The sequence below is a fragment of the Pleurodeles waltl genome, chromosome 4_2, assembly GCF_031143425.1.
Source record: "Pleurodeles waltl isolate 20211129_DDA chromosome 4_2, aPleWal1.hap1.20221129, whole genome shotgun sequence".
NCBI lineage: Eukaryota > Metazoa > Chordata > Amphibia > Caudata > Salamandridae > Pleurodeles > Pleurodeles waltl.
The window spans coordinates 1,030,241,863-1,030,268,791 of NC_090443.1; the positions used below are offsets into that span (position 1 = coordinate 1,030,241,863).

General features: G+C 47.7%; 1 protein-coding gene across 1 annotated transcript in view; it reads left to right on the forward strand.

Moving 5' to 3' along the window:
• Positions 1 to 26,929, forward strand: part of PPP1CA (protein phosphatase 1 catalytic subunit alpha) — an 86,984-nt gene that overhangs the window by 26,141 nt on the left and 33,914 nt on the right. Inside the window, exon 2 of the mRNA XM_069232930.1 lies at positions 12,400 to 12,531. Coding sequence (XP_069089031.1) covers positions 12,400 to 12,531 — 132 coding nt within the window. The remainder of the gene's footprint in view (positions 1 to 12,399; positions 12,532 to 26,929) is intronic.

Here is a 26,929-nt window from a genome sequence, read left to right on the forward strand (position 1 = left end):
GATAATATGTAGACTGTCGCCAGGTATTCTGCCGCTCCACTCCATTTCCATGAAGTAGATCCCGTTTTGCCTCCACGCCGGCAGTTTTTGAGCAGTCTAAAGTATCCAGTGGCCCGACTGTCACGTGAACGGATGCACATGTGAACTTTCAGCGCTGGTTACGGAATTCCTAGTTTAAAACTTGCTCGTTTTCCGACTTGGGCACGCACTTTGCATTGCCTGGAGCCGTGATGGGTCCTAATAAAAGGGTAATCCATCGCCTTTGGGAGCTTGATCTTTAATTGATGGCTGCGCATCCCCCCCCCCCCCATGGCGGGCTCCATTCTGCTGCACACATACTCGTCGCCCTCCCATAACGAACAGTCGTTCCGTGCTCGTACACATCAGGACGGCTGCAGAGTGGAACCGGAGGAATTCCAAAAATCCACACACCCATAATATTCAACTTTCCACAGCCATACACAAAACCCGAGCTCGCTTGGAGTCATTAACACAAACCGTAGGTTTGCACCGTACATTTCTCAGTTAAGGTTTTGAGCACGGTTTTTAAGCATCTTGACTATGTTCCAGGAACAGCAGTCTGTTCTGCTTTTTTTTTTTTTTTTTTCTTCCCCCCCCCCCCCCCCCCCCCTTTTTGGAAATCTTTTAAAACTAATAGCAGCGTTATAAACCCTGTAGTTTGCAGCTCTCCCCAATATCCAGTGCCCCCTCAAAGCTGCCCGAGTGGGTGGATGTGTTCTGGCCCCGCCTTGAAGTGCCACTTTCAGGCAGCTTTGGTTGACCCAATCATTGAGAAACATGGGGGCGGAGAGGCCCTGCTGCACCCTGAGGGGACTCCTAGCGGTCCTGGGCCCGCAGAGGACGTGGCTCTCAGCTGGGAGTGGCGCGTTCATAATCCCAATCCCATAGTCTTCCTCGATGGCACAAAGGTGCCTTTGGGTAGTGTCGGTTGGACTCGCACATGTAGGAGGAACCAAGCAACTTGTTGGATTGGTCCATCTCTCCCAAGATGCATGGAGCCCATGTTTACCTTCCTTAGTATGTTTCGGAGGTCACCTGAGCGCCCCTTGAATTATACTCTGGGTTCTGACCTTCTCAGCAATCTCACAGAAAGAGATGGACTTCTTGTGGGCTAGTTATTGTCCATGATGCACTGCTGACGTTGATGTCATGTCTGGAAGTCCTTGACCTACAGGGAAAGGAATCCCTGCACAGCCCCATCCTTGGTACTAGATACTTGGCACATCACTGGAGGTGTTCTAATGGATTGTGCAGCCCCACACCGCGTGTGCCGCCTTTAGTATCTTCAGAAATTACTAAATATTGGGGATCCTTCGGGGTCCTTCAATGTATGTTTGAAAACATTAGAAACAGTAGGACCTAAAAAGAGCCACTGTGTTTAATGTTTGCCTTATATGGGAGACATTTGACTCAAATTACTGAAGTAAACTGGGAGCTCTACTACAACATGAAGGAGCTTTTCGGTGTTTCCAAGAAGTGATGGATAAACTGCTTGACACCCGTGTCATAGGGCGGGCGTCTGAAAACAGACCCGTACCGTGACACCATGGCCATGAAATACTGCAGAAGTTCAGCACAGTCCACGGTTTGTTGGTTTAACACTAAGAGTGTGATTTCCAGAGTCTTGGACAGGCCAAGGATCGTCCTTGCAACCCTTCTTTGAATTGTAAAAACAAGCGGTTACTCTAAAAATAATTATGGGAAACCTGCCACAGGGTATCCCTCGAAGTCTTTTTTTTTTTTTTTTTTTTTTTTTTTTTTCCGGCAAAAAGTGTATTCGGCTGCTATTTTGTCAAGCTGGGGTGCAAAATATCTGCCAGATTGTCAAGTGGTGAAATCAAGCCATTGGGCCAGTAACTGTTTCTCCGGGCGCGGTACTTCATTATTAATTAGGCCGTATTAAGGGGGAAAAAAGCCATTAACACGAGGCATCCGGACTGTTTTCCATTGTGTCCCGAAGATGACATAATATTTGAGTCTCATTGAATTTTCCGCTAATGACCATGCTCGGAATTTGTGGTGCTCTGAAGCCAAAGCACAGCTGTGATGAAGGAATAGTTTATGGCAACCACTAGTGAAGCTCGGCGTTAATCTGCTCCCATTCAGTCCCATGAATTGTTGCATTGTCGCTGAGTGCGAGTGAAAACTCCCTCGAAATTGTGTTAAGAACTTGTCACATTTTTTTACGTTAAGATTATCCTTGCCCAGGATACATGCCCGTTGGCTATGATCCAGAGTTTTCAGTATCCTTGGATATTTTTAAATCTCGCAGCATATGCAAACTGGCTACTTGTGCCCCCGTCCAACTTTAGTTTGGATGACCACCAGATGCAGACCATCTTCCAGTTAAGTCACTCGTGTTATTTATTTTTTATTTTTTTCCTTTACCTTGGAAACTGTTTTCCTCGTTAGCGCAGTACTCAAATTCTATAATGTAATATTGGCTGTTTCTGGCCTCTCCTCCGGTTCCTTTTACATTCTTGTCTGCACGTTATGGGTTTTCCCTATACATATTTGTTCATCAAATGTCACTTATTAGTTTACACAAGGCACATGTGTTGGAAAGTACCTAAAGTATAGGACAATCCAGAGATTTACCCAGGGATGCTTGTTCTTTCTGGGTGTTTAAATAGAGCTTCCTGACTGGGTTAGTTTTGTTTACAGCAGCCTTCCGGAGTATTAATTTCCTCTGTCCTTGAACCCTTCATGAGTTTAGCGGAGCATGAGTTGTTTACCTGTTTCAGAGCTGGTTTGTCTTCTATGCTCTGTCCACAGGCCGGGTTTTTGTGACATGTTGCAGGTAAGTTTGTAGTTGGGTGGACTTATGGCTGTGCCGTTTTGTGGTGGCCCTTCAGGTTCAGCCTCTGGTAGTGACTGTGTTCCTTGTTGAATCTGGCTGTCTGCTCACATGTGCAGTCTGACCTACGTTAGTAGGCAGATTGTGTTTAGCTGTGCACTCTCCCATACTGGTTAAAGCAGGTATTCTCACTTTTTTTTAATTTTATAAATTCATTGTGCACCCTCCTCCCAACTTGTTTGTGTGTGGATGGTGTAGGATGATGGCCTGGTGTGTGGTTGATACCTAAGGTAATTACACCTTATACCAGGTCCAGGTATTCTTGCCCCCCCCCCGCAGTGAAATGTGGGCAGTGTCCAGAAGCCAGGCTCTCTAGAGGTAGCTGTGGTTGGGCTGCCAAGGCTAATCTAGGAGACATGCAAAGCTTGTGCAATACTACTGTAGTCCGAGTACCACACATGAAAGAAAACACTGTTACAAAAAAATAAAGGTACTTTATCACAGTAACAAATACTAAAATGCTATTTGTGTAATACCCCAACTGGAGGTAAGTAAACACTGATATACACATTAGCAATCAGTAAATACCATAGAAAGCAACAGGCATTGGTAAAAGCAATAGCAAATACTAAGGGCCAAACCATATACTAAAAAAAGTGGAATGCAAAAGGCAGTCCCCCACCCAAGAAAGTGGAATCCTCCCCAAAACCAACATGAGGACTTGGCAGAAGGATTGTGCAAGACCCAGACCAGACTGGAAGAACCCAAAGTTGTCTTCTCACAGAAGAGGACCTGCAAAGGAAGGGGACCAAGTCCAGTTTGAGGTGGAGTGTCCAGTTGTGGCAGGAGCCACTACCCACCTTTCTGTGGATGCAGGACCAGGTCGACTGACGAAGGTCAGCAGTGCAGCACAGGAGCTGAAGAGAAACCCCAAAAGTGATGTAAGTGATGTCTCATGTTGGCAGTTGTGATGCAGTCGGTCAGTGGTGCTGGAAAACCACCAACAAGACTTGCAAATACATGCGTCTGAAGGTTTTGCAAGGCTGAAGAGGATGAGCAAGGTCCAGGGGAGTCGACCCAAGGTGACCCTCTGCAGCAGGAAGAGTCTCAAGGAGGTAGCACCCACAAGCTGCCCACTGACAGCAGGCACAGAAATCGCAGGCCATGCAAACCCTTTTGCATGGGCTTCCATGGCTGACACACATACTGCAGCCCATGGGGAACCCCTGGTGCCCCAATGCCCTGGGTACCCAAATACCATATACTGGGGACTTGTATGGGGGGCCCCAGTATGCCAGTTGTTGTGGGATGTGCAAAGTCCTAAGGAGCTACATTTAGAGGGAGAGAGCTCAATCACCGGGGTCCTGGTTAGCAGGATCCTAGTGAACAGCCAAAACATACTGACAGCAGAATTTTTTTTGGGGATAACAATGCCAGAAAGAGGCTACTTTCCTGCAATTGGGAGAGGAGGGAAGACTGGCAAAACCATGTTCTAGAAGAACTGTATCTTTGGGAAATTCAGTCCCCTGAGCCATTGTTTATTACCTGGTTCAACAGCATTCATAAAATGTGTGGGAATCTGGTCTGTTTGCTACATTCCTAGAGATCGATTAGCTCATCATAAATGGTTGTCCATAACATAAAGTTTCTGCATCCATGGAATTGTCGGACCTAGCATAATAGACTGGGTAGATAATTTTCTGGATCTTTTCAGTTCTCTACCACACATGCTTGAGTCAACTACATGCCATCCAAACTCCCTGACAAATGTTTAGTTGTAAGACTGCGACTACTCCAGTGGTTCAGGACCCCAGCACGATTTCATACTCGTCTATTCCACAGGTCTCTTTCCCTCAGTATTCTGAACCTCTTTCCTAACCTGCAGTTTTGGATCCTCTTGTATTGGTCTGCACCTCCTGCTTACCCCTCCCTTGTACATTCTTTAGTATGTCTGTACGTCTTATCTTTCAGTATTCGACTGCAGCCCTTGCCTGTCCCATAGTTCTCAATTCTCCATTTTTGGTCTGCATATCCTGCAGTCCTCAGTATTAGTCTGCACCGCCTGCATATCCTGAAGTTCTTAGTTCCCTCTGTATTGGTATGTACCTCATGCCTATCCTACCTTTGTCAATCCCTCAGTATTCATCTGCACCTCCTGGTTGTCCTGCAATTTCCTCAAGAGTCTTTGCAGATCGTCTGAGCCAGAGAATAGTCCTCTGCGAAGGTTTTCAACCTCTGATTTCATGGTAGTTCATCACAGTCCTGTCACAGTAGACCACTTTAGGTGGCCCAGGCCCTGGTAGCCACATGAGGTACAGAGAAACTCTGCCACTGAGACGCTTGCTTCCTTCTTTTAACTGCCATGCAACCACATGTTTGCTGTTTGTTTTTCCTCACCCTCCCTCTTAATCCAATTCCCTTGGCTCTTGAGCCCTCTTACAGGGGTGTGGAATTTATTAAAATATCTACTTGTCCAGGGGACAGGTTGCTTCTCAAATCTACTTGTCCTGTAAAAAGATCTACTTGTCCCTTTGGTGCCATGTAGTGTGGCGACAAATTATGGCAGCAATCTCATTAGGAAGAGCTCTGATAATAGCCTCTCTGATTATGCCAGGGCTACTACCATAGTAGGGCTTGAATACTTGCAGTTTCAATCCCTACTGTAGCAATTTCCTTATTTTGCCACCTTTCTGCAGATCTGCATACTGGGGCTGGGGGAAGCAGTAAGCAATAGTTCCAGGGCTGGAATGCCTTTGAGTCTGCAAACCTACTAACCTGCATGTTTTAAAGATTTTCACCAGCTTTTCTCTAATATTTTCCCATAATAAGAAAGGTTGGACATTTACTCCTGACAATGGCAGAATTAGAACTTCTTCCAGGGTTGGGAAGAAAGTGGCTGGAGGGAAAATGAACTTGCAAATGCTCAATAGATTTTCACATGAGCAAATCTACACATGCGTATTTACCCATGCTAAAATACAGTTCACAAATATTTTATAGGGGTACGACATATACCATGGGTGCACTTTTGTGACTTTCTTTAAGAATTTGGGGCCACGTGTAGGTAGGTTCAGATTTGCGACTCGCAATTTGCGAGTCGCAAATCTGAATGTAGGATGGTGTCCCTGACACCATCTGTGATTCGCAAGGGCTTCGCAAATGCCCACCTAATGAATAATCATGAGGTGGGTTGCAATTTGCAACCCCCTTGCGAATAGCGGCCCTCACAGGGATGGTGGCCTGATGGAGACAGCAGACCACCATGTCTGTGACTGCTTTTCAATAAAGCAGTTTCTTTTTTTTCTTTTTTTTGTAATGCAGCCCGTTTTCCTTAAAGGAAAATGAGATGCATTACAAAAATGAAATGTTTTCGTTTCATTTTTTCAGAGCAGGCAGTGGTCCCAAGGAACACTGCCTGCTCTGAAAAAACGTTTACAGTGACATTCACAATGGGGAAGGGGTCCCTAAGGGACCCCTTCCCTTTTGCGAAAGTGTTAGCACCCATTTGAAATGGGTGCAAACTGCGAATGGTTTGCGTTCGCGGTCACAAAACAATCCTACATTGCACTGCTAGTCGCAATTAGGAAGGGAACACGCCTTCCTAATTGCAACAACCCGTTTTGCGATTCGGTAACCAGGTTACCGAATCGCAAAACTGGGTTTGTGCATCGCAATGTGCTTTTTGCACGTTGCAAACAGCGAAAGTCGCTGTTTGCGACATGCAAAAAGCTACCTACATGTGGGTCTTGGTCCATAATTAGGTCTGGTGTTAACAAAGACATTTTGTTTTTATTAAACTTCTATTTCTTTCTCTTTCGGCTGGCTTTACTGTGAGTGATCGCATTCTGCTCTTCCACAAGGAGCATATTGGCACAAAAAGTAGTTTTGTTCGGTGTCGGGAACTACAGTGGCAATCAGTGACGTAACGAAACTGGAGGGTGCCCCTTTGCAAAGAACATGGAGGAGCCCCCTCTCCAGACTCACTCAGGGCAGGTGCTGTGCTGAAGGGGCCCCCTGGAGGGCGGCTGTGGAGCCTTTGTTATGCCACTGGTGGCAACGTGTGCTTTTAGAGTTAAAAAAACTTTTTGGTGTTTTTTGCCAGTGTTTGTTCCAATGTTGAGGGCCTGGTAGCTCCCACAACAATAAAATTTACAAAAGTCATGTCAAAACAAGACCCGCATTAATGAAACTAAAAGACTTCTAAAAATATGTCTGATCAGTTGGCTTTGTCAGTGTTTGTTTATTTTCATGCTTCCCTTATTCGTGTTGAAAATGGTTACACTGATTTTCCATTAGAAATATTTTTGGGAAATACTAGCATGCATCAACACATTTTACTAAATGACACTTCATTTGCATCTAATCAGAGAGCATTCTGGGAGCATTATACTTAGCCTCATAGCCTAAACTTTTCAGACGTGTATACACTTTTTTTTTTTTTTTTTTTTTTACTTGAACCAACGTCAGTAGTGAAGTGTGACCTTAAAACATTTATTTACAGCACTCACCCTAATAATGAAGGCTTTCAAATAATGAACCATAAATACAAGTTCGAACAGCATTATCTTTTGGAAACGCATTACCTCAACTGCAGAGTTCCACTCTCTGTAAACAAGCAGCCAAAGGGTTTGTGCTGCAGAGGGTTGGGCCTACTTGTCCCAAGGACAAAGTAAACATAAACTTGTTGCCCTTGACCCCAAACAAGATGTCCCGGGCATCGGCGATAGGAATTCCACATCCCTGCCTCTTATCCTTTAGACGCACTTGGGTGGGGATAAGGCAGCTGGGGACTAGCAGCATGTTTTAGCTACTGTACACTTCCGCAGAGGTGCCTTGTATGTATATGGTAGTTCTCCAGTGTGAACCTAGCCAAAGGCCAGCAGAGTGCCGACTATGCTCACTTCCTGATCAGATGGACGATTTTTGGGGGGAGGTGTGGGGAAAGAGACCCTTGCTGCTTATGCGGTCAAGTCAAATATATTAGTCACAGTAGCTTAGTCTGTTCATGAGTTGCAACTTTATTTTCTGGGCAGTGTGCCTTAACTAACATTAACATTTAGGTTTGGTGTGCAGATTCTCACATCCTTCTGTTAAAAGGACAAAGCATCCTGCTCTCCAGGTCCTCCGGTTGGCCAGTGGACTTACCGGTGCCTCCTTTAAAACTGAATCTAAACTTAATATAAAACATCTGAAATCAGTTGGATCCACTCTAAATATCCTGCTTATCTGGCATGCTGAAGACCCTATTCATGTAGGACTGAATTTTAATTTGTGCACGTAACACAAATTACCTGCATCATGACTGACGCAAGCAGGCTGGTTTGGTGTGTACCTTGGTTTTAAACATAAGACTAATGTTTCAGAAATTGCATGGTGACACCTTTTCATGTGAGGACTTTAAATCTGTTCCTGCACTTAATGAAACGTACCTGCGACTCTGGAGAGAAGTAATGGGATGTGATAAACTGTCCATCTCCACAAACACTTGTGCATTGAGTAAGTCCCCATGCTTCCGTTCACCAAGGTACTGCTAGACCTACTCTGCTAACCACCCACCAGCTCATTTACTTAAATGCTCAATAAAATTTGTGTTTGTGGTCTGCCCATCCGTGGGTACACTCCCATCCAGTGGTACACATGTAGACCCACGCACCCAACTGCACATAACTGACCTATCAGCAGACCCTTCTCCACAGCCTTCATCAGCGACCTTTGTGGCCTGCCCAATACACCGGAGGAGGCCTCAGGACCTGGTCACCATGCTTCGGAGGAGGCCTCAGGACCTGGTCACCATGCTTCGGAGGAGGCCTCAGGACCTGGTCACCATGCTTCGGAGGAGGCCTCAGGACCTGGTCACCATGCTTCGGAGGAGGCCTCAGGACCTGGTCACCATGCTTCGGAGGAGGCCTCAGGACCTGGTCACCATGCTTCGGAGGAGGCCTCAGGACCTGGTCACCATGCTTCGGAGGAGGCCTCAGGACCTGGTCACCATGCTTCGGAGGAGGCCTCAGGACCTGGTCACCATGCTTCGGAGGAGGCCTCAGGACCTGGTCACCATGCTTCGGAGGAGGCCTCAGGACCTGGTCACCATGCTTCGGAGGAGGCCTCAGGACCTGGTCACCATGCTTCGGAGGAGGCCTCAGGACCTGGTCACCATGCTTCGGAGGAGGCCTCAGGACCTGGTCACCATGCTTCGGAGGAGGCCTCAGGACCTGGTCACCATGCTTCGGAGGAGGCCTCTGAAACTACTCAACCATAGGTGGGCTTCAGGAGTGGACACGGTACACTGAGACCTCTAAGTTCACACTCCTGGGGAAGCATCTAGGGCTGCATGTAAGGTTTTTTCAGATTGCTTGCAGCACTTGACGAGCTCTCCAGAACAGACGCCAATGCTGTGATCATCACTTGCGATGGCCAATCTGCACTTAAGACAACCTTCCTGACAGTCCCATTGTCTGAACTGGATGTAGTGCACCAGATATGGGCCCACACAACAGCCACAGTAGTCTTAATGCAACCTTTCCCTGCCCTGACACTCGCCTTGTTCTCCAGGGTCTGATCATTGTTCTCCAGCTCTGAGGTTGTCTTTGTAGGTTTAGCATGTGATGGAGTCTTGCTCTGTTCCTGCCCTTTGGGGGTATGTATTCCTTCTAACCACGTGCTCTAGCCCCGACCCTCCAAGCTGTCAGATTTGTGAGTTATAGCACAGTAATAGTTTGTTCAGGATAACACAATGATCTCACTTCCTCAGTCCACTAACAAGCTCCTGTTTCACACGGGTGAGGGTTTGTTGGCTCTATCCTTTGGGCACAAAAGGGAAATTGTGGCTGAGCAATATGCTTTTGCAGAAGCAAGCAGTAAGACCATGGCTCAGTCTGGCAGAACATGGGTATAGTCAGGATGGTAATTAGGTGCCCATCGCAGGCGAGTGGTGCTCTGATGTATAGACTGGCAGACTTTTTTTATTATTTTTTTTTATATTCTTTTCATGTGGAGGATATAAACTTGATTTTTATTTTTTTTCGAATTTTGAGCACAGGCTCTAATAAAGGCAGTTTATCGGGCCTATTAGACTTTTTTGCAGTCTGGGTCTTCTGAGACTCGTGTTTAGGCTGGTGTGGGTTGGGGGCTTACCGGGTTGAGTTCAAATACTTGTTTGGCTTTGCAATATAAATGAGGCAGTCTTCGCAAACCTAAGCACGTCCAGTTGTTTCTCTAACCTAAATATGCAAAAACATAACCATACAGGACAGTCTTCGGCGACCTTGAAGTCATCTCCCTAACTGGAGTTTGTCATTGAAGTGGTTGACGCAACCGAATTGCTTTCAGGTGTTGTCTTAATGACAGCGTTCGGATTGGTGAGGGTGCTTGGGGATGAGGGTGGTGGGGGGGGGGGGGGTAGAGGCTGCTCTGGTGTGTTCCTTCCATCCCTGGAATTTTCCATAGGCATAGTGTACTTTATATCTTGGTATCATGTTTATCTGTTTTTTGCTGGCTTCTGGGCACCAAAATCATAGCCTTGACTTGTTGCACTGGAAACATTAAGGCCTCGGAGGGAACCTCAGGATATTCAGTGACTGCCACTTCTCCCATAGAAATTCCTCCCACCAAAGCTCTCCTTTCCCAGAATCCACTCCTTCCCAAATGAATTTACAATTCATTTACTCCAAACTACATCTCCCATGGTGCAACCTGAGTGGCCTGATGTCCTCTGCGCAAGACTGGTAGAACTGGTCCGTCATGTTTGTGACTAAAAGGTTGCATCAGAGGTTGTGCCCTAAGGTGCACCCTGGGGCTTGGGGTGTTTGACGTCACTGCTTTGCCTCTGTAAAAGCTTCAGACTTGTCCTGCTGGCTCCACCTTGGCCCTGTCAAGAGAACTTCAGTTTGTATGCACACCCAGACAGCTGTCTAGTTCAGACTGTTGCCTGTGCCTGCCGTTTGAGACACGCAGCGCTACAGAAAACAGGGCAGGGTCCAGAGGGCAATCTTGTATAGTGGCTACTTGTCAGTGAGCTCGGAGACCCGTTGACTCCAAGTGAAGGACTGGTGGTCAGGAAGCAATTGAAATCTCATACAGATGGTTATTAAAGATTCCTAAGGAAGACACTGTTTTGGGACCGTGCAGCAGTTTAGTTTATCCTGACCTATTTTCTGCCCAATGTTTCTAAGACCCGTTGCTTAGATTGCCTGCATTAGGACATCTTGCCCTCTATTGCGCACACAGTATAAGACTGCATGTATGAAGATTTGCGACCCGTGTGGCAGGTGTAATGGCTTGCTACTGTATCGCATCTTCCCCGAAGTTCTAAACAACTAGTAAGTCTTGCAAAAAAAGCATCATGTACCAAAGTTTAATTCAGATGTAACCAGACCCGCTTGTTTTTCAGGTTGGTGTTTAATACATACCTGTTAGATTGCATCTTTTTGTGCTTAGTAAATGCACTTGAGAAATTCCAGCAGTCCTACCCTAGAAGTTGCAGGTCATACTGGCAAGCAGCAAGAACACTATACTCAATTGGGAGGAAGCAGGAAATTAACTCATGGCACATTTAGTTCCCACACGTTTGTTCCGGACACAGGAAACCTTGCCTTATTAAATGTCCACATATCAGTGGGGCAGAATAAGGTGTGCTGTGAAGAGTCCCTGGGGTTTAATGGTCTGGGATGCAAACGGTGAGGGGTGAGACCAGAATACTCCTGGGCTAAATGAGTGACTGTCTTCCTAAGGGAAGACCGTTCTGGAGTGCAGAAGGTAATGCTAAAATATGCTGAGGTGTGCCTCACAGACGAGACCTAGTCGTCTGGGTAATACTGCCTCAAACGCGGTCTTTTTGACCTTGTAAAGCTAAAAGGCAGCTTCAGCCATTGATATTTGGGAAATGAAGGTTGCATTTCGATCTCTTCAATGATTCTCTACCTACTGAGCCATTCCTCAGCGTCTAGTGTTTGTTCCAGCATGTAGCCTGTGAATCAGTTCTGTATTCAGATGTCCTTATTCAGATCTGATGCCAGAAAAAGGATGTAGACCCCATGGGAATCACAGGTTCTCTGCAGTGACTCTGGATTGTTCACGTACTGAGTCCTCTCCTATATTGGTCAGTCCAGTCCTTCTGTTGAGAGATCCGATATAGCGGTCACTGTCCCAATTCTTTATTTTAGTGTTGGGGCCAACTAAAGCAGCAGTTCACACACTCCATTAAACAGCAACCACAAAACTTTAATATTAATGAAGTGCATGCTCTTTCGCTTCAATGAAAAGTATACTTTTACTTTTAGCAGGAATGACGCAGTATTGTAGCTTGGGGGCAGTAAATCTGCTGGGACTTGCAGTATATGGAGGAATGTAGACCAGATGAGTAACGCCAAAAGAATACTACGCATGTGTGATGGCGAGGCCTTGGCGACACAACTGTCCAAGTGTGGAGGCAACAATATAGGCCTGTCTCTAAGTGCTGTGTATAAAATGTGACAAATTCCTACCTCCTGTGGAGGTTTCTTCAGACCTTGGAGCATCTGGCCAACTCGAGTTGGGGGATGGCGTTTGTCGCAACTTTCTTAAATGATCTCTTCTCTTTCCAGTGCAGGGTTCCCGGCCAGGGAAGAACGTACAGCTGTCCGAGAATGAAATCCGTGGCCTATGCTTGAAATCCAGAGAGATCTTCCTGAGTCAGCCCATTCTGCTGGAGCTGGAGGCGCCACTTAAGATCTGTGGTAAGTCCGAGAGAAGGGTTTTATTTGCTGATGTGAGACGAACGGATGTCTAGTGATCAAGATTTTGACTGAAAGGACTGTTTCCATCATGACATACATTGTTTACTTTGTATATTCTCGAATCCCGCTCAGCTCTCCTGAGAGCGACAATTGTTCTGGTGCCTTTCAGAAGTCACTTTGTGTCGGAGAAAGCGGTATTATTTTTGTGGTCTCAGCTGTATCTCTTTACACCTGAATGCTGGTGGTGCACAAGCTGCAAAGGGGGGCAGTAGTGGCGAGCTTGACCCATGCTTCGGAATACGGTGTGAGGTAGTGGGGTGCCCAGAACTAGAGATCTGGAGGGGCTGATTGAGAGGAAATATAGTGGCCCTAGCAAGTCTAAGTGTGCTCTGTCTTAGAGGGCAGAGACTTGAGATTAACCAGTAAACACTGCTGTGAGCAGAGTAACAAGCAGCTGTTGGGGCTTCACAGAATATGCTGGTCCTGTGAGTTATGGATGGAGCCAATTGCTGGACTCTGAGATTGAATGGTTACACAATACGTGGGGGAGGTGAGTTAGTCTTTTATGGATCTTGGGTGGTTTCTGCTGGATAGAGGACTCTGGACATGGGCTTAAGATCAGTGCATTGGCTTCCCCAGGGTGGTGATATTCCCGCTTCCAGGTATTTGTAATAAGGGGGTGTAGATGGGGGGGGGGGGGGGGGCAGCAGTCTTGGGTAGCTTCCTGGCATCTGCGCGGGCACACTGGAAAGGAGGAGCTGTGGTAGACGCTCTGAAGGATGGCTGTTGATGGGCCTGGTCGCTTCTGGATCATCCCGCCTGCTTGAGTGGAGATTGATGGGGAAGCGTATCACCTTCTGCCGCGCAGACTGTGCTGCGACTGCGACCTTCTGCCGCGCAGACTGTGCTGCGACTGCGACCTTCTGCCGCGCAGACTGTGCTGCGACCTTCTGCACATAGCGTACCTGGGCGCTCTGGGCAGGGGTGAGAAGCTTGAAAATAGGGCATCTTTCGGGTCTCTGGGTTGAATCTGGCTGGCTGAGGATCATGGGCTTTTGCAGTAAGCGGTGCTGGAAGTCCTAGGGAATAATTCATCTCCTTTGAGCAACCGCTGCTCTTGAGTAGATTACATTAAATTAGCGATCTCCCCAGAAATCCAAATTGATATACCGCATGGAAGTTGTTTTCATTAGTTTTCTACATGGATGGCAATGAACTGATTTAAGCCATAAGTTGCATGTGAATGCACCCCACGTGAGCACGTTGTGCTTTGGGGCTCGATAACCAGTGCCTGTACTGGTCCAGACTAACCTAGGTACTTCCCCATGGGGGTGCAAGGTGGGTAAAGGTGGGAACTGTCCCATCGGATAGGTCCATACCTGATCAAGGGAGGCGCTGTGGATACTGTAGCCGTTTAGGGAGACCCAGATGCCCAGAGTGTATTTTGTTAGTCACCAGTTGTGCAGACCGGCACCTGCAGTCTGTCTCCATGTGGTCAGACCTACTCCTTCTCATCACTCAGTGCATCGTTCTGGAAGTCCTGCTGTGCAGAAGTTAATGGCAGACACTTTTCTCCTCTGAAATGTAAGTGGTTCATTGTGCGTCTTTGGTGGGTCAGATCTCGCCTCCCATGCCTGATCACCTTTGCAGTACACGTTTAGGAAACCCCCATCCCGCAGACGCACCCCTCTGCATCCCTCCTGTGCGTAGCTGATTCTTGCTGAACAGAAGATAATTCCCTACACCCTTTTGTCCTCGGAATTATAAGCTGTTGTATGTCCTGTGTTGCTCAGGTCTAGCCTCCTTCGTTCTGATCACTTTTGCATTAAGTGTTTAAAAACAAAATGCCCCCCCGTGATGGAGGACTGGGAGCTCACTCCCCTTGTAAGCTTTGTATCCTCAGCCTCTCATGTCCGCCCCGTCTTAGAGACTGGCTGCACGTCGTCCCGTGCGCCTCCTGAAACTGCTCGGCGTCCTTGAGGCCCAGACTCAGTCCGTGCTGCGGTGACCCGTCTGGGGATCGGGGACCTTTGCTAAGGTGTTCTGCACATGGAGGAAGAGCTCTAACCCGGTCCGTCCAGAGGCTGAGGGTGCGACTAGCGCTTGTCGTCGCCTCTGCTGACACTTCCTGTACCTCGTCTCCACTCTGGCTTTAGTGAAGGTCAGACTCCAGCCTGCCCTCGGACAGTCACAACAGGTACAGCACACACGCCCTTGCATCTCGGTCCAGCAAGCAGAGCATCCACCATACATCCGCCTTCAGTGAGCTATGGCCCGACCAGTGGGCACTGCCTTCAGAGGTCACTCTACGTAGGTGACCCAGACACTGCTCTTCAAAGCCCTTCCGAGCAAGTCTTGGCTGTTATTGCACCGTAGGGCAGTCTCTTATGCTATGTATCACTGTTGTATTTATGATTATTTTTGAACCAGGTTTATGGGCTTGAAATTCTAGAATCTAATGATTGTATTTAACTGTGAACAGATGGCTAAAGCCGCTCTCCCAAGAGCTGCAGCTGGGGGGGGGGGGGGGGGGGGGGGGGGTGTGAGTCGTGCAGAACCCTCTGCCCTCAGACTTCTCCCTTCACTAATCCCTTCAGGATGGCCTCTGATCTGACTGTAAACAGCCCTGACGGATGTTTACCACTGTAGCATTGTGCACTGTGCAGGTGGGTCTTGCACTCTCCCTCTCACTGTTTGTACAGGTTCTTTTCTTTCTGGTAAGCCTTCGGAGTGTAAGGCCCAGTCTGAGTGGAACAGTGGCATGTGCTTTTCATCCGAAGCAGTTTTCTGCCTCAAGTCGCTATGCCCCATGATCTCATGTAAACATGTCAAGTGCCGAGCTTTTATTCCGATACTAATTATAGCATGGTGTGTTTTGATCAACTGTAATCCTGTAATAAGTTGGATTGAAGTACTGGGACTGCTTTGGAAAAGGTTTTCGAGACAGGGTACTAGTTTCTCCATGCAAGGCCAACCTTTTTGATCTTCGAGATAGGACACTCTCTCAGGGGGTCTCAAACCGGCAGCTCATGAGCTACTAGTAGATCTCAAGCTGCCCAGGAGTAGCTCCCCTGTGTGTAACCCAGCTTACAAAAACTGAAAGTTGAAAGACAAACATGTAAACTTGTTAGCTGTGGTCAGTATTACAATTCTAATATTCGTAGCTCTGGATGGTTTTTGTCAACCAAAGTAGCTTTTACTATAAAATTCAAGCCCCTGCTTTGAATGCTCAACCTTTGAGGCTTCCTCTGTTTTAATCCTCCCATCCTAGGATGTCTGCTTTGACACCAGCTTGGAGGCTGCTCTGATTGAACTAGCTTGCTGTGAGATGTTGAGGCTTTCTCTGACCTTAGGCACTGTCTACTAAAAACGGCGAAGGGGGCAGAAAGGAGTAACTGCCCAGAAAAGTTCAGAAACAAATACTCAAAATAATTGGGTTTCTGGAGTCATTTTAGAAATCTGGCTGGGGTGGGCAGTGAACACCGTATTGTGGGGGATAGGTGTGGCTAACCGAGTCTCTGCTTACATCCTGAGAGATGGAGGGTGGACTTAACAGGACAGTTGGGCAGATCTTATTGTACCATAGAGAGCAAGCCCTACTCTTGCAACTAAGCATGGCAGCAGAATATGAAGACCTGAATCTTCGTCCTAGGGAAGTGCTGGTGAGGCTGCCTACATTTACCCTTCGGTTGCCTGGTAAACCAGCACAGATTGCACTTCGCTAACCTGCAGCAGCTGAGGATCACGGTGAGTGACCCACCTGCAGAGGGCGCTCTAGAGAACTTGAGGCCTGTTACCTGCTTAGTGTTGTGATGCTCCAGTACGGAGACTTGTGGGATAGAGGGGGTCCTGCTGATGAGGTACAGCGCTTGGATGTGGGGGGTGAGCCAAGCGCTCCCAGTGCATATTGATTGCTCACAAATTTTCCTCTGCCAATGTGGGGCTTTAGCAGTTACCACAAATTCCTCTGCGGTAGGAGGGAGGCTGGGGCAGCCGGAGTGGTGCAGTAACTACTCTAGTGAAAACTGTCAACAACAAGAAAGCAAAGTTATAAACATCACCTTTAATATCAACTAGAAACTAGTGGAAAATAGTCCATAACAGCTTAAACTAAATATTGTTTGACACATCTGCATATGAATGCCAGTTCTGGTAGCGTTGATACCTACTCCTGAGTCTTCCTTGTAAAAATGGGCTGGCGGTTGAGTAGGCTTGAATTGTCTTGATGCAGATGTTTGGAATCTGAGCTTTGGATTCGCAGGCACTGTTTGAAAAGCTTCAGTGGGGAAGAAGAGTGATCATCGACCTCAAAGCTGGATGTCTGCAGTGGTAAATGCCTTCCAGCATCCTGAGGGACCTCTCCCAGGCACTCTTTGATTAGCAGCAGCCAGTGTGGCCCGGCCTTAAGGACACATCTCAGCCCCAGGCCTTAAATTGTCCCTCCCCTGAAGTTCCCCTCAAAAGCGGGCTCTCCTCCGGGTAACTGGCTGGTCTGCTTAACCGGTCATTAAGGGGTCGGGGAGGGAGCATAGCTCCATCCAAAGAAAATTGCTTACTAAAGTATACTCACCTTTGCACGCCTTCCCCCTCAGTGGCTAATCTGCTGCACATCTGACATCTCACTCAACACCATACTTTAGGGAAGCAGTGGTAACGGAAGCCTACCACCGCATCCTAGCATTGCATTTCTCGTATTAGGTTAGGTGGTCTGGGTAAAATGTAAAAAGTCTCTTCAGTGACCAGAGGAATCATGCTTGGAGGCTCAGTTACTGTTCCAGTTACGTGAGGTAGGTTCAGAATGCAAAAAAGAGAGCCTGAGTCCTGGTGACCTTGATTCAGCCCAAGGTACAAACTGTTTTCCACCCTTCTACCATGTAGGAGATCTGTGGAAGCAGAGACACTTGCATGCAGAGCTTTAATTCACTTGTGTGCAGAACAGATCAAGATATCACCTCTCTCCTTTATAGAAGGAAACTCACAAAATTAATCTCACTAGTGCACAGTTGAGAATAACAAGCCTGAAAACTGTATCTAGCTCTGTCATACCAAAAACCACCAAGGCCATGTACTTCCCACAAAGTCAACTGAAAGCCTAAAGTTTGGAAACTGCAACTGGGCGATCCAGGAGGCGTCGGAGCGGAGGCAGTGTTCATTGCAGCTTATCCCTCTCTAAAGGTGTTTCACTTTGACTGTTTACAGCGAGCTCCCAAGAGGGGACCCGCTCCTTGCAAGGAATCGGCGGACAGTCCACAGGAGTGCTAGTGTGAGGTTTGTGACGAAAGGTGCACCAGTGGGAGAAGATGGGTACATGGAGGGTGCCCTAGTTGCAAGGAGTGACCGTCACCACCCGCTATAGGCATGCTGGTTCCTGACGTCTCTAGACCTCCTCTCTAAGGACAGGGATGCGACGGTCATGCGTCATTAACTAGAAACCCGCCCTCGGGGGGAGGTGGGATGTCCTGTTACCATGTCCTTTCGCCTACAGGATGGTTCTGCAGATGAGTTCTTTGGGAGGAACTGGATTGGCGTGTGTGCTGGGGCAAAGGTCGAAGATCACCTAGTACATGAAGTCTACCAAGAGTTGGGGGCTAGTCAAGAACTGATCAAATAGTGGTATGATCTGAATGCACTTCAGGAAAGGACCCGCCAAGCCAGGTGTGGGTAGTCAAGCCACTGGAGTCCTGGCCCCTCCAGGCTAACTGGTGCAGCTGGATATACAGTGCTAGGAAATAAAATGTGACTGCCATGTCTTGCAGCTCTGAGACCCCCTCACTGAGTGATCAGTGTCAGCCACCTTCCACCCCATCCTGACAGAGCTGATGTGGGAGTAGTAATGGTGGAGAGTGCGCCCCCTACCGACCCGTCGCATACAGAGTCTCTCCAAGAGGTAGCTGTTGGGCCAATCAGTGGTTATGGTATAGAAGGTGCTCTGCAAGCTGAGATGGTGATGGATGACCGATCCATATACTTACTGCATACCTCTGGCGAGGAGTGTTTGACTACAATGTTTATGAGAGACTGACTCTCCCAGGGGAGCACTTGGTACTTGCCTCTAATACCGCACTTCTCAGAGCAACCAATCTGTTACCCTTTCATTGTGAAGCTTGGCGTATGGCTTATATAATTTGTTGTAGATTCCGTTGTTTCTTAATTTATATTTTTTTGCTACCTAAATGTAAACACACAATTTTCTACCAAGTCAGTATAGCTTATTTCCACTGGTGCATATCTTTGGTATAACTCACCATATGAATAGCTGTGTGCACGATCAATACTTAGACATTTAAACAATTAGTTTGTATTGGTGAAATAAGTTTTAACCGTTCAAGCGTTAGTAGGGCAGGGTGCTCAAAGTAGTCACTCTGCCTATCTGGAGCCAAAGGAATTCCCAAAGCAAAAATGCATCTGGTTGACCTGCTCCTTGGTGAAAGCGTGACCTGATTCAATTGATCTGGGACACCTTCGCCCCAGAGCTCTAAATTACCTTTAGTGTCGCTACAAGATCAAGAAATATCAAACTGTAGTGAGCTGACAGAGCTCCCGAATTGCCTTGTTGCAAAACATTAAGTGCCTTAAATTAAGTTATTTTGCTACATTAAGATTTAGCCTTCTGTGAAGTGAAACGTTGATATGGGGGCGGGGGTGCAAGTGTGTGATCCATGTTAAGTGCAGTAATTTCAGATCCCTATATTTTCATAGGGTTTATGGTATACAATTTTCTGGCACTGTCCACCCTTAACGAACTGGCCTTAACTGTACTGGTCTCATGCTTGTCTGGGGGCCCTGTAGGTTTTGGCCCTTTGTATGTAATTAAAGTCCTGCTCATTAGCATCGTTTACAAATGTTTCTGGAGTGGAGTTGTGCAAAACAAGCTTGTGCTGCTGCTCCCCAGCCTGTCCCACATGGGGGCTTTGCACAGTTCATGGAAGGGACCTCCTGCTGAGGTCCCTTGAGGCAGCTGTCTGCTCTTGGACTGCCTGCCAGTGTGGCATTACCCGACACTGACTGCTGTGGTACACCGATCCCTGATGGTGCAGAGTTGCCTAACATAGCATAGGCCGCATTGGCCTACAAACTGCCATTTGCATACACAGGGCTTTCAGTGATGCATAGTGTATCCATATAAACTAAAATGATTTAGCAGAGCTGTGCTCACTCAGTGGAAGTGTCTGAGTGCTACTGGTATTTATCTAAGAACCTTTGTGCTTGTGTGGGTTATACTGATGACTGGGTTGTCGAGATGGTTCCTCTGCCAGAAGCGGAACTGTGTATAGTTGGCATTGCTAAAGCTCTGGCTGGGCATGATCTGGTGGAAAGTGAACAGAGGAGCTCCAGTTTCTCTTGGACCTTTTTGGTGGGTGGGGGGGCCGGGCCTAGGCGGTGGGAGGAACGCGTTCTCTTAACATCGACTAACAGTGTGGGTGCAATTGTGTCATATGTTATGGGTGGTGAGAATTGCTGCTGCAGAATAGAGTGCCCAGTGTTATGTCTATTTTGGAGACCGTCACGAAGGAAGAAGACCGCCTGCTTAGGTGGGTTGGTTTCAAACTCCTGCTTCGTGCAGTCTGCCCTGTAATTTGGCAGATAGCAATTTGCCCAGAGGGAAGAAAATGGTGACCAAACAAGTATTCATTATCTTGTGAGTGACAACCTATTGTCCACTAGCCACTACCTTTCGTAGCAGACCGTCTCTAGGCAGATCACAGGTTTTATTTAAGCGGAACATCAGAAGGGGGTAAAGCTTATGAGTTTATGGAGTTGGAGGAAACTGGATGGGTTAAGTATGTAAAGAAAACACAAATAGCCAAACCAACCGGGGGTAAAGAACCAGCATTACAAAAATATTTTAATCCTTAATCACAAGTGTGCCTGGAACATTGTAAACTTTGCTGGGTGACACTGGTAAAGAAATTGTTGCCCTCCATATTGTGAAATCTTTGAGGCAGAAAGTCCAGGCACCCTCCTCCTACCGAGGAGCTCAATAGGAGAAAATCCAGAAGCTGTGCCCTGCGGATTCCAGTTAAATGCCCACGCCTGCCATATCTGAAACATACCTCTTCCCCCAGCAGATCAGTGGGATCAGTCTGAGCAGCTGGTGTCCATTTCAGCAGAAAGTGGATAAAAAGACCAGTCTCATCTGTTGTCCCAGATATCCAGACAGTGTCTAACCGGCTCAAATTAGACTTGGTCTGAACAGCAAAACCATACCGTGGTTACCATCTTTTTTTTCTTTAAAAATAAAAAAAAATTGGTTATTTCCTCGGAGGATCCACAATCCTCCAGCAAGTGTTTTCGTGAGACCTGAAAAGCGAGTGTCTAAATTTGTGTTGCCTCTGCTGACTTACTTTATCTGGGACTGCACATATTTCCAATGAGTGCACCTTTCCTTTACAAGTGTTTACAAACATGCATGATGTCAGCTGTCCTTTCTTATTGTCCGGTTTTGGGGGAAGTGCACAAGAGGCCTTGTATCTCCTCTCTTGAATGAATCCCATGCATCAGATGTCTGTGGCAGTCCTGGTCTCCGCAACCGAATATCTCACCAATTCAAACTCCTTTGACACCAGACTGTTCAGTTTGTAGGTGGGAGCCATTCCGTTCCTGCTATCCTTTAAATGTGTGTCCTGGGAACAGTTGAACTACTGCGACAGGAATTGAAACGCAATGCCCTTTTCAGCACTTCTCCTTTTAGCCATAGAGGACCATGGTAGTTTACATAAGCAGTTGCCACGGTTCTTGTGAGGGAGTGTGTGTACTGTATAGTGTGGTTGTACAACCTCACCATGTAATACTTACCAGCCTCTTTAGGACCACTTAGGTTTCACCTGTCAAACACTCAGCTCAATCCTGTTTAGCTTTGGCACTGAGCAAAACCTAAAAAGGAAACGGTCTAAAGCATGTAAACGGCACCAAAACAATTGACGAAATGGATACAGGGCTCCAATCTGATTCAATTTATGATTTTTTTTTTTTTGTATATATATATATATATATATTTTTTTTTTAAACCGTTCCAGAGATGTATATTACAAGAAGCAATAAATTGCAGCGTTTTCACTCGACCAGGATAAACCTTGACAAATTCAACAAATTGGATACTTTGACACTTAACTCGGTTTTTCTTTCTTTTTTCTATGTGGTCAGGTACTTGGGTGACCAACTCTGGCAGCAGGGAGCTAGTCAGTGAGACCAGCAAGGTCTTCAAAAGATAACACTACAGAAGACGCACTTCTAGGCACTTTATCTGCATTGCAATAGATTCCTATGGAGTGGCCTTGTTGCAAGGGATGGAGGATGCTGTGGATGTGACTTGGATGATGGGTCTTCCTGCAGGGAAGATGTTGCAGGGTTGATCTCCCACAAGGTCCCCTCCACAGTGTGCATAGTCCAGTCCTCACTGGACTATCAACCACCTGGTGTTGCAGGCACAGGCCATTCCTTCTTGGGTTGATGACTCTTCTCTGACGATCTTGGGCTTGGTGAACTTGGAGGCAACTCTGTGCTGGGTCTTGATTGCAGGTAGTGCACAGTGACAGTGGTAGCAACTTGAAGGCTTTGGGCTATGAACTTTCTCCAGCAGGCTTCAGCTGTCGTGTGCCTTTGCTGTGAACAAGAGGCCAGACTTCTGGTTCTGGAGACAGCTTCTCCTTGAGCAAGACACAGCAGGCACAGTCTTTTTACTAGCCAGCAGGTGCAGTCTTCAACGGTACAACTTCTTTGCTGGTCCCTCAGTGCAGCAAGGCAGTCATTTGTTCCTTCTTCCAAGTCAGTTGATCTCCTGTCTGGGTGCCTCCTTTATGCCCAAAAAATGCCCTCCTGCTGAATGCAGTTGGCAGCCAATGGGCTACCATGGTCCCACCCACCTGGTGACCACTTCCTCTAGTGCAGCATCTGGCTATCTCAGGATGCACCGTTCTGCCCACTCAAGATGGCAAGACCACTGGGTGTTCAGACCTCTATAGCTCACCCCTGGGGTGTGGCAACCTCTGGGCTACACGCCTCTTGGAAACAAGTTTAGCAACTGGTTTCCCCCCCCCTTCTCCCTTCTGCTCCCCATGCCAGCTTGTCTACCTAAACAGTGGGGCAGTCCTCCTCCCTAGTGACACATCTGCCCTTCGAAGACTGCTTCTCCTTTGAAGCCTGCCTTTTGGGTCTAACACCCAAGTGATTTCCTGCAGGAGTGAGGTAACCCCTTCCTGGCCTGCAATCCCTTGTTCTCCTTCCTAAGTCATTGACATGATTCTCCAGGAGGGCAGAACGGGGTCTTGTGAACAGCCTCCATGTGTGCCCAGAAAGGCACGAATTTTAAAGGCAACAAGGTGGCAGCTGTACAAAAGCTGGGCTTAAAGTAACCAGTTGTTTGACATCACCTTGGTTGCATTGTTCCTGAGTTAGCACAGCTCAGGGCGTCAGCGTGTAATCCTGTACTTACCAACTGAGCAACCAAGTCTTTTTTTGAGTAAAAACTGGTTTTGCATATCTACTGTCCGATGTAAAGTACATGTTCAGCCTGTGTCAAATGTTCTACCCTGACTTAGGACTCTGTAGGCCTCCAGACGGGTGAGTTGCACAGATGTACAGGGGAAGTCATTTCTGGCTAGCAGTGCCCGACTGCTCAGCCAGTCTCTAGTGGCAGACACAGGAAAATGTTTTACATGAGGGACCTCCAGGGTAGCACAACTGGTGCAAGCCTGGGGATACTCTAACTTGCATGCCCTGAATCATCTTACACACGTTAGGATATTTTGGTGGGGTTGTGGGGTGTTAGTCTTAGGTTGCTGAGTGGTTAATTGCAGTACAGGCCTCACCATTCCCTATGCATTGTGTATGACGTTTAGACATTTTATTCAGTTCACAAATTACAGAGCAATAAAAACTTATATGAAAACTATTGGCATGGGGGATGTCAGGGAAAATTGACATTCCAAGATAAAAGTAATTTTCTTATTTGATCAGTTTATCTGATCGACCTCCAGGTGCAGATTCCTTACCTTACAATTTCCCACATGCATCAGACAGGATCCAGAGATTTTTCTTCAAACAGCACCCTTGTACTCCATCAGGTGCCGTCAGTCGACTGCACCTTCGTTGTGACTACATCACAGTTGTATGTAGTCACCAACCTGACATGCAGATGTCGGTTTTCTTACCGCACCAGCTTACGTGCAGATCAAGAGAACTTTACTCATATTTTTTTTTATTATTATTTTTTTTTTTACTGAATTTGACCGTTTCATATTTTGACACCTTTTTTGTGTCAAGGATGTCATGCAGGACCGGCTTTAAACTGTGCGACTCATGTCACCACATGTTGGTGACTGATCTGCACCTCGCATGCTTGTGGTGCCTGGAGCGCGACCACGACCCAAAGTCGTGCTCAGAGTGCCTGGCCATGAACCTGAAGGCTTTGGGGCAGAAGTCCCTAAAGCTCATGGCAGCCGACGCTTGGCTCCACATTGCTCCTAGTCTCATTCAAGAGGAAGGTCATGAGACCACTCGTGGAGCCATCACCACTCTTCGCCCCATTCTATGTCCTTGGGACATTCAGGTCACAAGAATTAAAATAGCAAACTTTTTTCGATTGAACCCGTTGCTCGGCCCAACTCTGGTAAACTTGAGGCCATGCTCCTCATTTTTGGGCAGACCAACCCTCCTGTTACTGTGGGCCCAGTAGGGTAGTAGAGGGCCACCTCTGGTTACTCGCCGGAGGCTTCAACCCTGGCTCCAGATGGCCTCTCTGGATCAGTTGTTGGTTCTGTGCCAATGCCAGTCCCATACTTAATCCCGACTGATGCAGAGCCGGCCTGACATTGCTTGACGCCAGTTTCATCTTCAATGGGGCCTACATTCCCCAGGTTGGATCCTGACCTTTATTCTTATGGGTACGGGGAAAAGTGGAGGTGTCACTGAACTCTTCAGAATTCCAACGAAGAGCTTGACTAGGACTGGGCACAGGAACTGGGTGAAGCTAGGGATCTGGGTCTCTCCCCTAATGCTGGCATGCTTTCTCCCCCCTACTGTAGCTACAGAGGAGTGTGGGGTGCGTCCTACTCTATGGTGGTAAGAAGGGCAGCTGAGGTCCTTGGCCTTGAGCTACCTTCTGTGGCAGTCATGATGAACCTCCTGGCTGAGGAGCTTCAGCCTGGGGCTTTCACCTCAGGACCACTCTGACCATTTAATGAATCTCTCACTTATGTCCTTCTTGGTTCCCGGTCCTCCGGAGCTCCTGTGAACAGGACAATCACCCACCACCATCATCCTGTACCAAACAACCCTAAATTCCGAACTCCAATCTCTATGCCTGAGAGCCTTGTCATCCAGGCTCCTTAATCCTGCACATTCCAATCCGCACCCCCAGATAGGGAATCAAAGACTGGATCACGTGGGGGAGGAATTGTTCTCTTCCTCCAGTCTGGTATTGTGGTTAATGAACACACATGTCCTTTGGGCTGCTACTTCCATACCCTATGGGATACAGTTGTGCAGGTGCTGCCACAGGTCCTGGAGGAGGCCCGGGCCATCCTCTCTCAAGCTGTTGCTAATGGGAGAGATGCAGCCAAGTTCACAATACATTATGGGCTGGATACGATCGACTCACTGGATAGGTCAGTTGCATTGATGGTGGTCTTATGGCCCTATGCTTGGTTGAGGACATCTGGCTTTTCGAGGGATGTCCAGTCACTTATGGACATTTCCTCCGATGGCACTCCTCTCTCTGGAGACAAAGTGGACTTGGAGCTCAGGTGCTTAAAGGAGTCTCAGACTACGGTTTGGTCCCTTGGCCTTGCAGCAGCACCTCGCCCCACTCCGTTCACTTTTCACCCCTATCGTGGTTGGAGAAGGGGAAACCAACCACATCACTATCCCACTAGGCGCAGCACATGCTGCCCAGCCTCTGCATGGCTGCGGACACAGGATCCCAGGTGCCGTGGATCAGGGAGCCAGCGGTCCACAAAGTCCACCTCTATCCCCACTGCAGCTCCAAGCCTTCCTGGTCTGTCGCTCTATCCCAAACCAGTTGGAGGCAGGATTCACCATCGCCTGCCCCACTGGGAATCTGTCACAACCGACAGTTGGGTTTTGCAAATAGTCTAAAGGGGCTACACCCTCCCCTTCAAGACTGCCTCTCTGGCTATGCCACATCTTACTACTGGATGCCAGATGATCACTTGGCACTTCTCCATGAGGCAGTTACAGCTTTCTTGGCCAAGGGAGTCATAGAAAGGTTCCCTGTACCAGAAGTAGGTTGTGGTTGTTCCTGCTACTTTCTGGAGCCCAAAAAGGACACCGGCCTTTGCCTTATCCTAGACCTCCGGTACCTTTCTTCATAAAGGAGAAGTTCAGAATGCTCACTCTCGCTCAGGTCATATCTGCCCTGGAGACTGGATGGTAGTGTTAGACTTGCAGGATGCCTACTTTCACGTTCTGGTCCTGCCTGACCACAGACTTTGCTTGTGGTTTGTGGTAGGTTCAGGTAGTCAGGCATGTGATAGTGGTGGTTGCAGTTCATCTGTGCAGGCTAGGAGTTTCAGTACCTGCCCCCTCTCCCCACAAAGCCCTCCTTGTCACATCGACAACTGTCAGAAGGCAGGCTCGGCCCAAGCAGTCTCCCACCTCCAGACTACGGCAAACCTCCTGCACTCACTGGGGTTCACTATAAATGTGCCAAAGTCACAGCTGACTCCCTCTCTGATGCTCTCCTTCATCAGAGCTGTTCTGGACAGTGCAGTTTCTGGACCATCCTCCCGAAAAGCAAGTCCAGGATGTTCAGGCTATGATACTAATGTTTCGGCCTCTATCCTGTGTTTCTGTGAAAATGACTGAGGCTGCCTGGCCTCATGGCTTCCTGCATCCTGCTGGTTACATGCCAGATGGCATATGTGGGCTCTGTAATGGGGCCTGAAGTTCCAGTCCAGTGGGTTCAGCATTGGGGGAATCTCTCCAACATGGTCTAGATTTCAGAGGGCACTGCGCAAGGTGTTCAGTAGTGGCTTTTGTATCGTAATTTGGTCAGTGTCAGATCCCTCCATCCCCAAGATCACAAGACTCTGGTCTCCGACAGTCTGGGCTCCCTATCAATCTTCTGGAGCTCAGGGCGGTCAGGCTTTTGCAATGAAAGCATTCCTTCTCTCTCTCTATCTCAAAGGGAACGTGGTGCAGGTGTTTATAGACAACACTACCGCCATATGGTACTGCAGCAAGCAGGGTGGAGTGGAGTCATGGACTCTGTCAGGAGGATGTGCGACTCTGCACATGGCTGAAATGCCAGGGCATAACCCTGGTGGTTCAACATCTGGCAGGCTCTCTGAACACCAGAGCAGACTTACTCAGCCGTCGATGCATGGTCATTCATGAATGGCATCTCCATCCAGAGTTGGCACAAGGTCTTTCAGCAGTG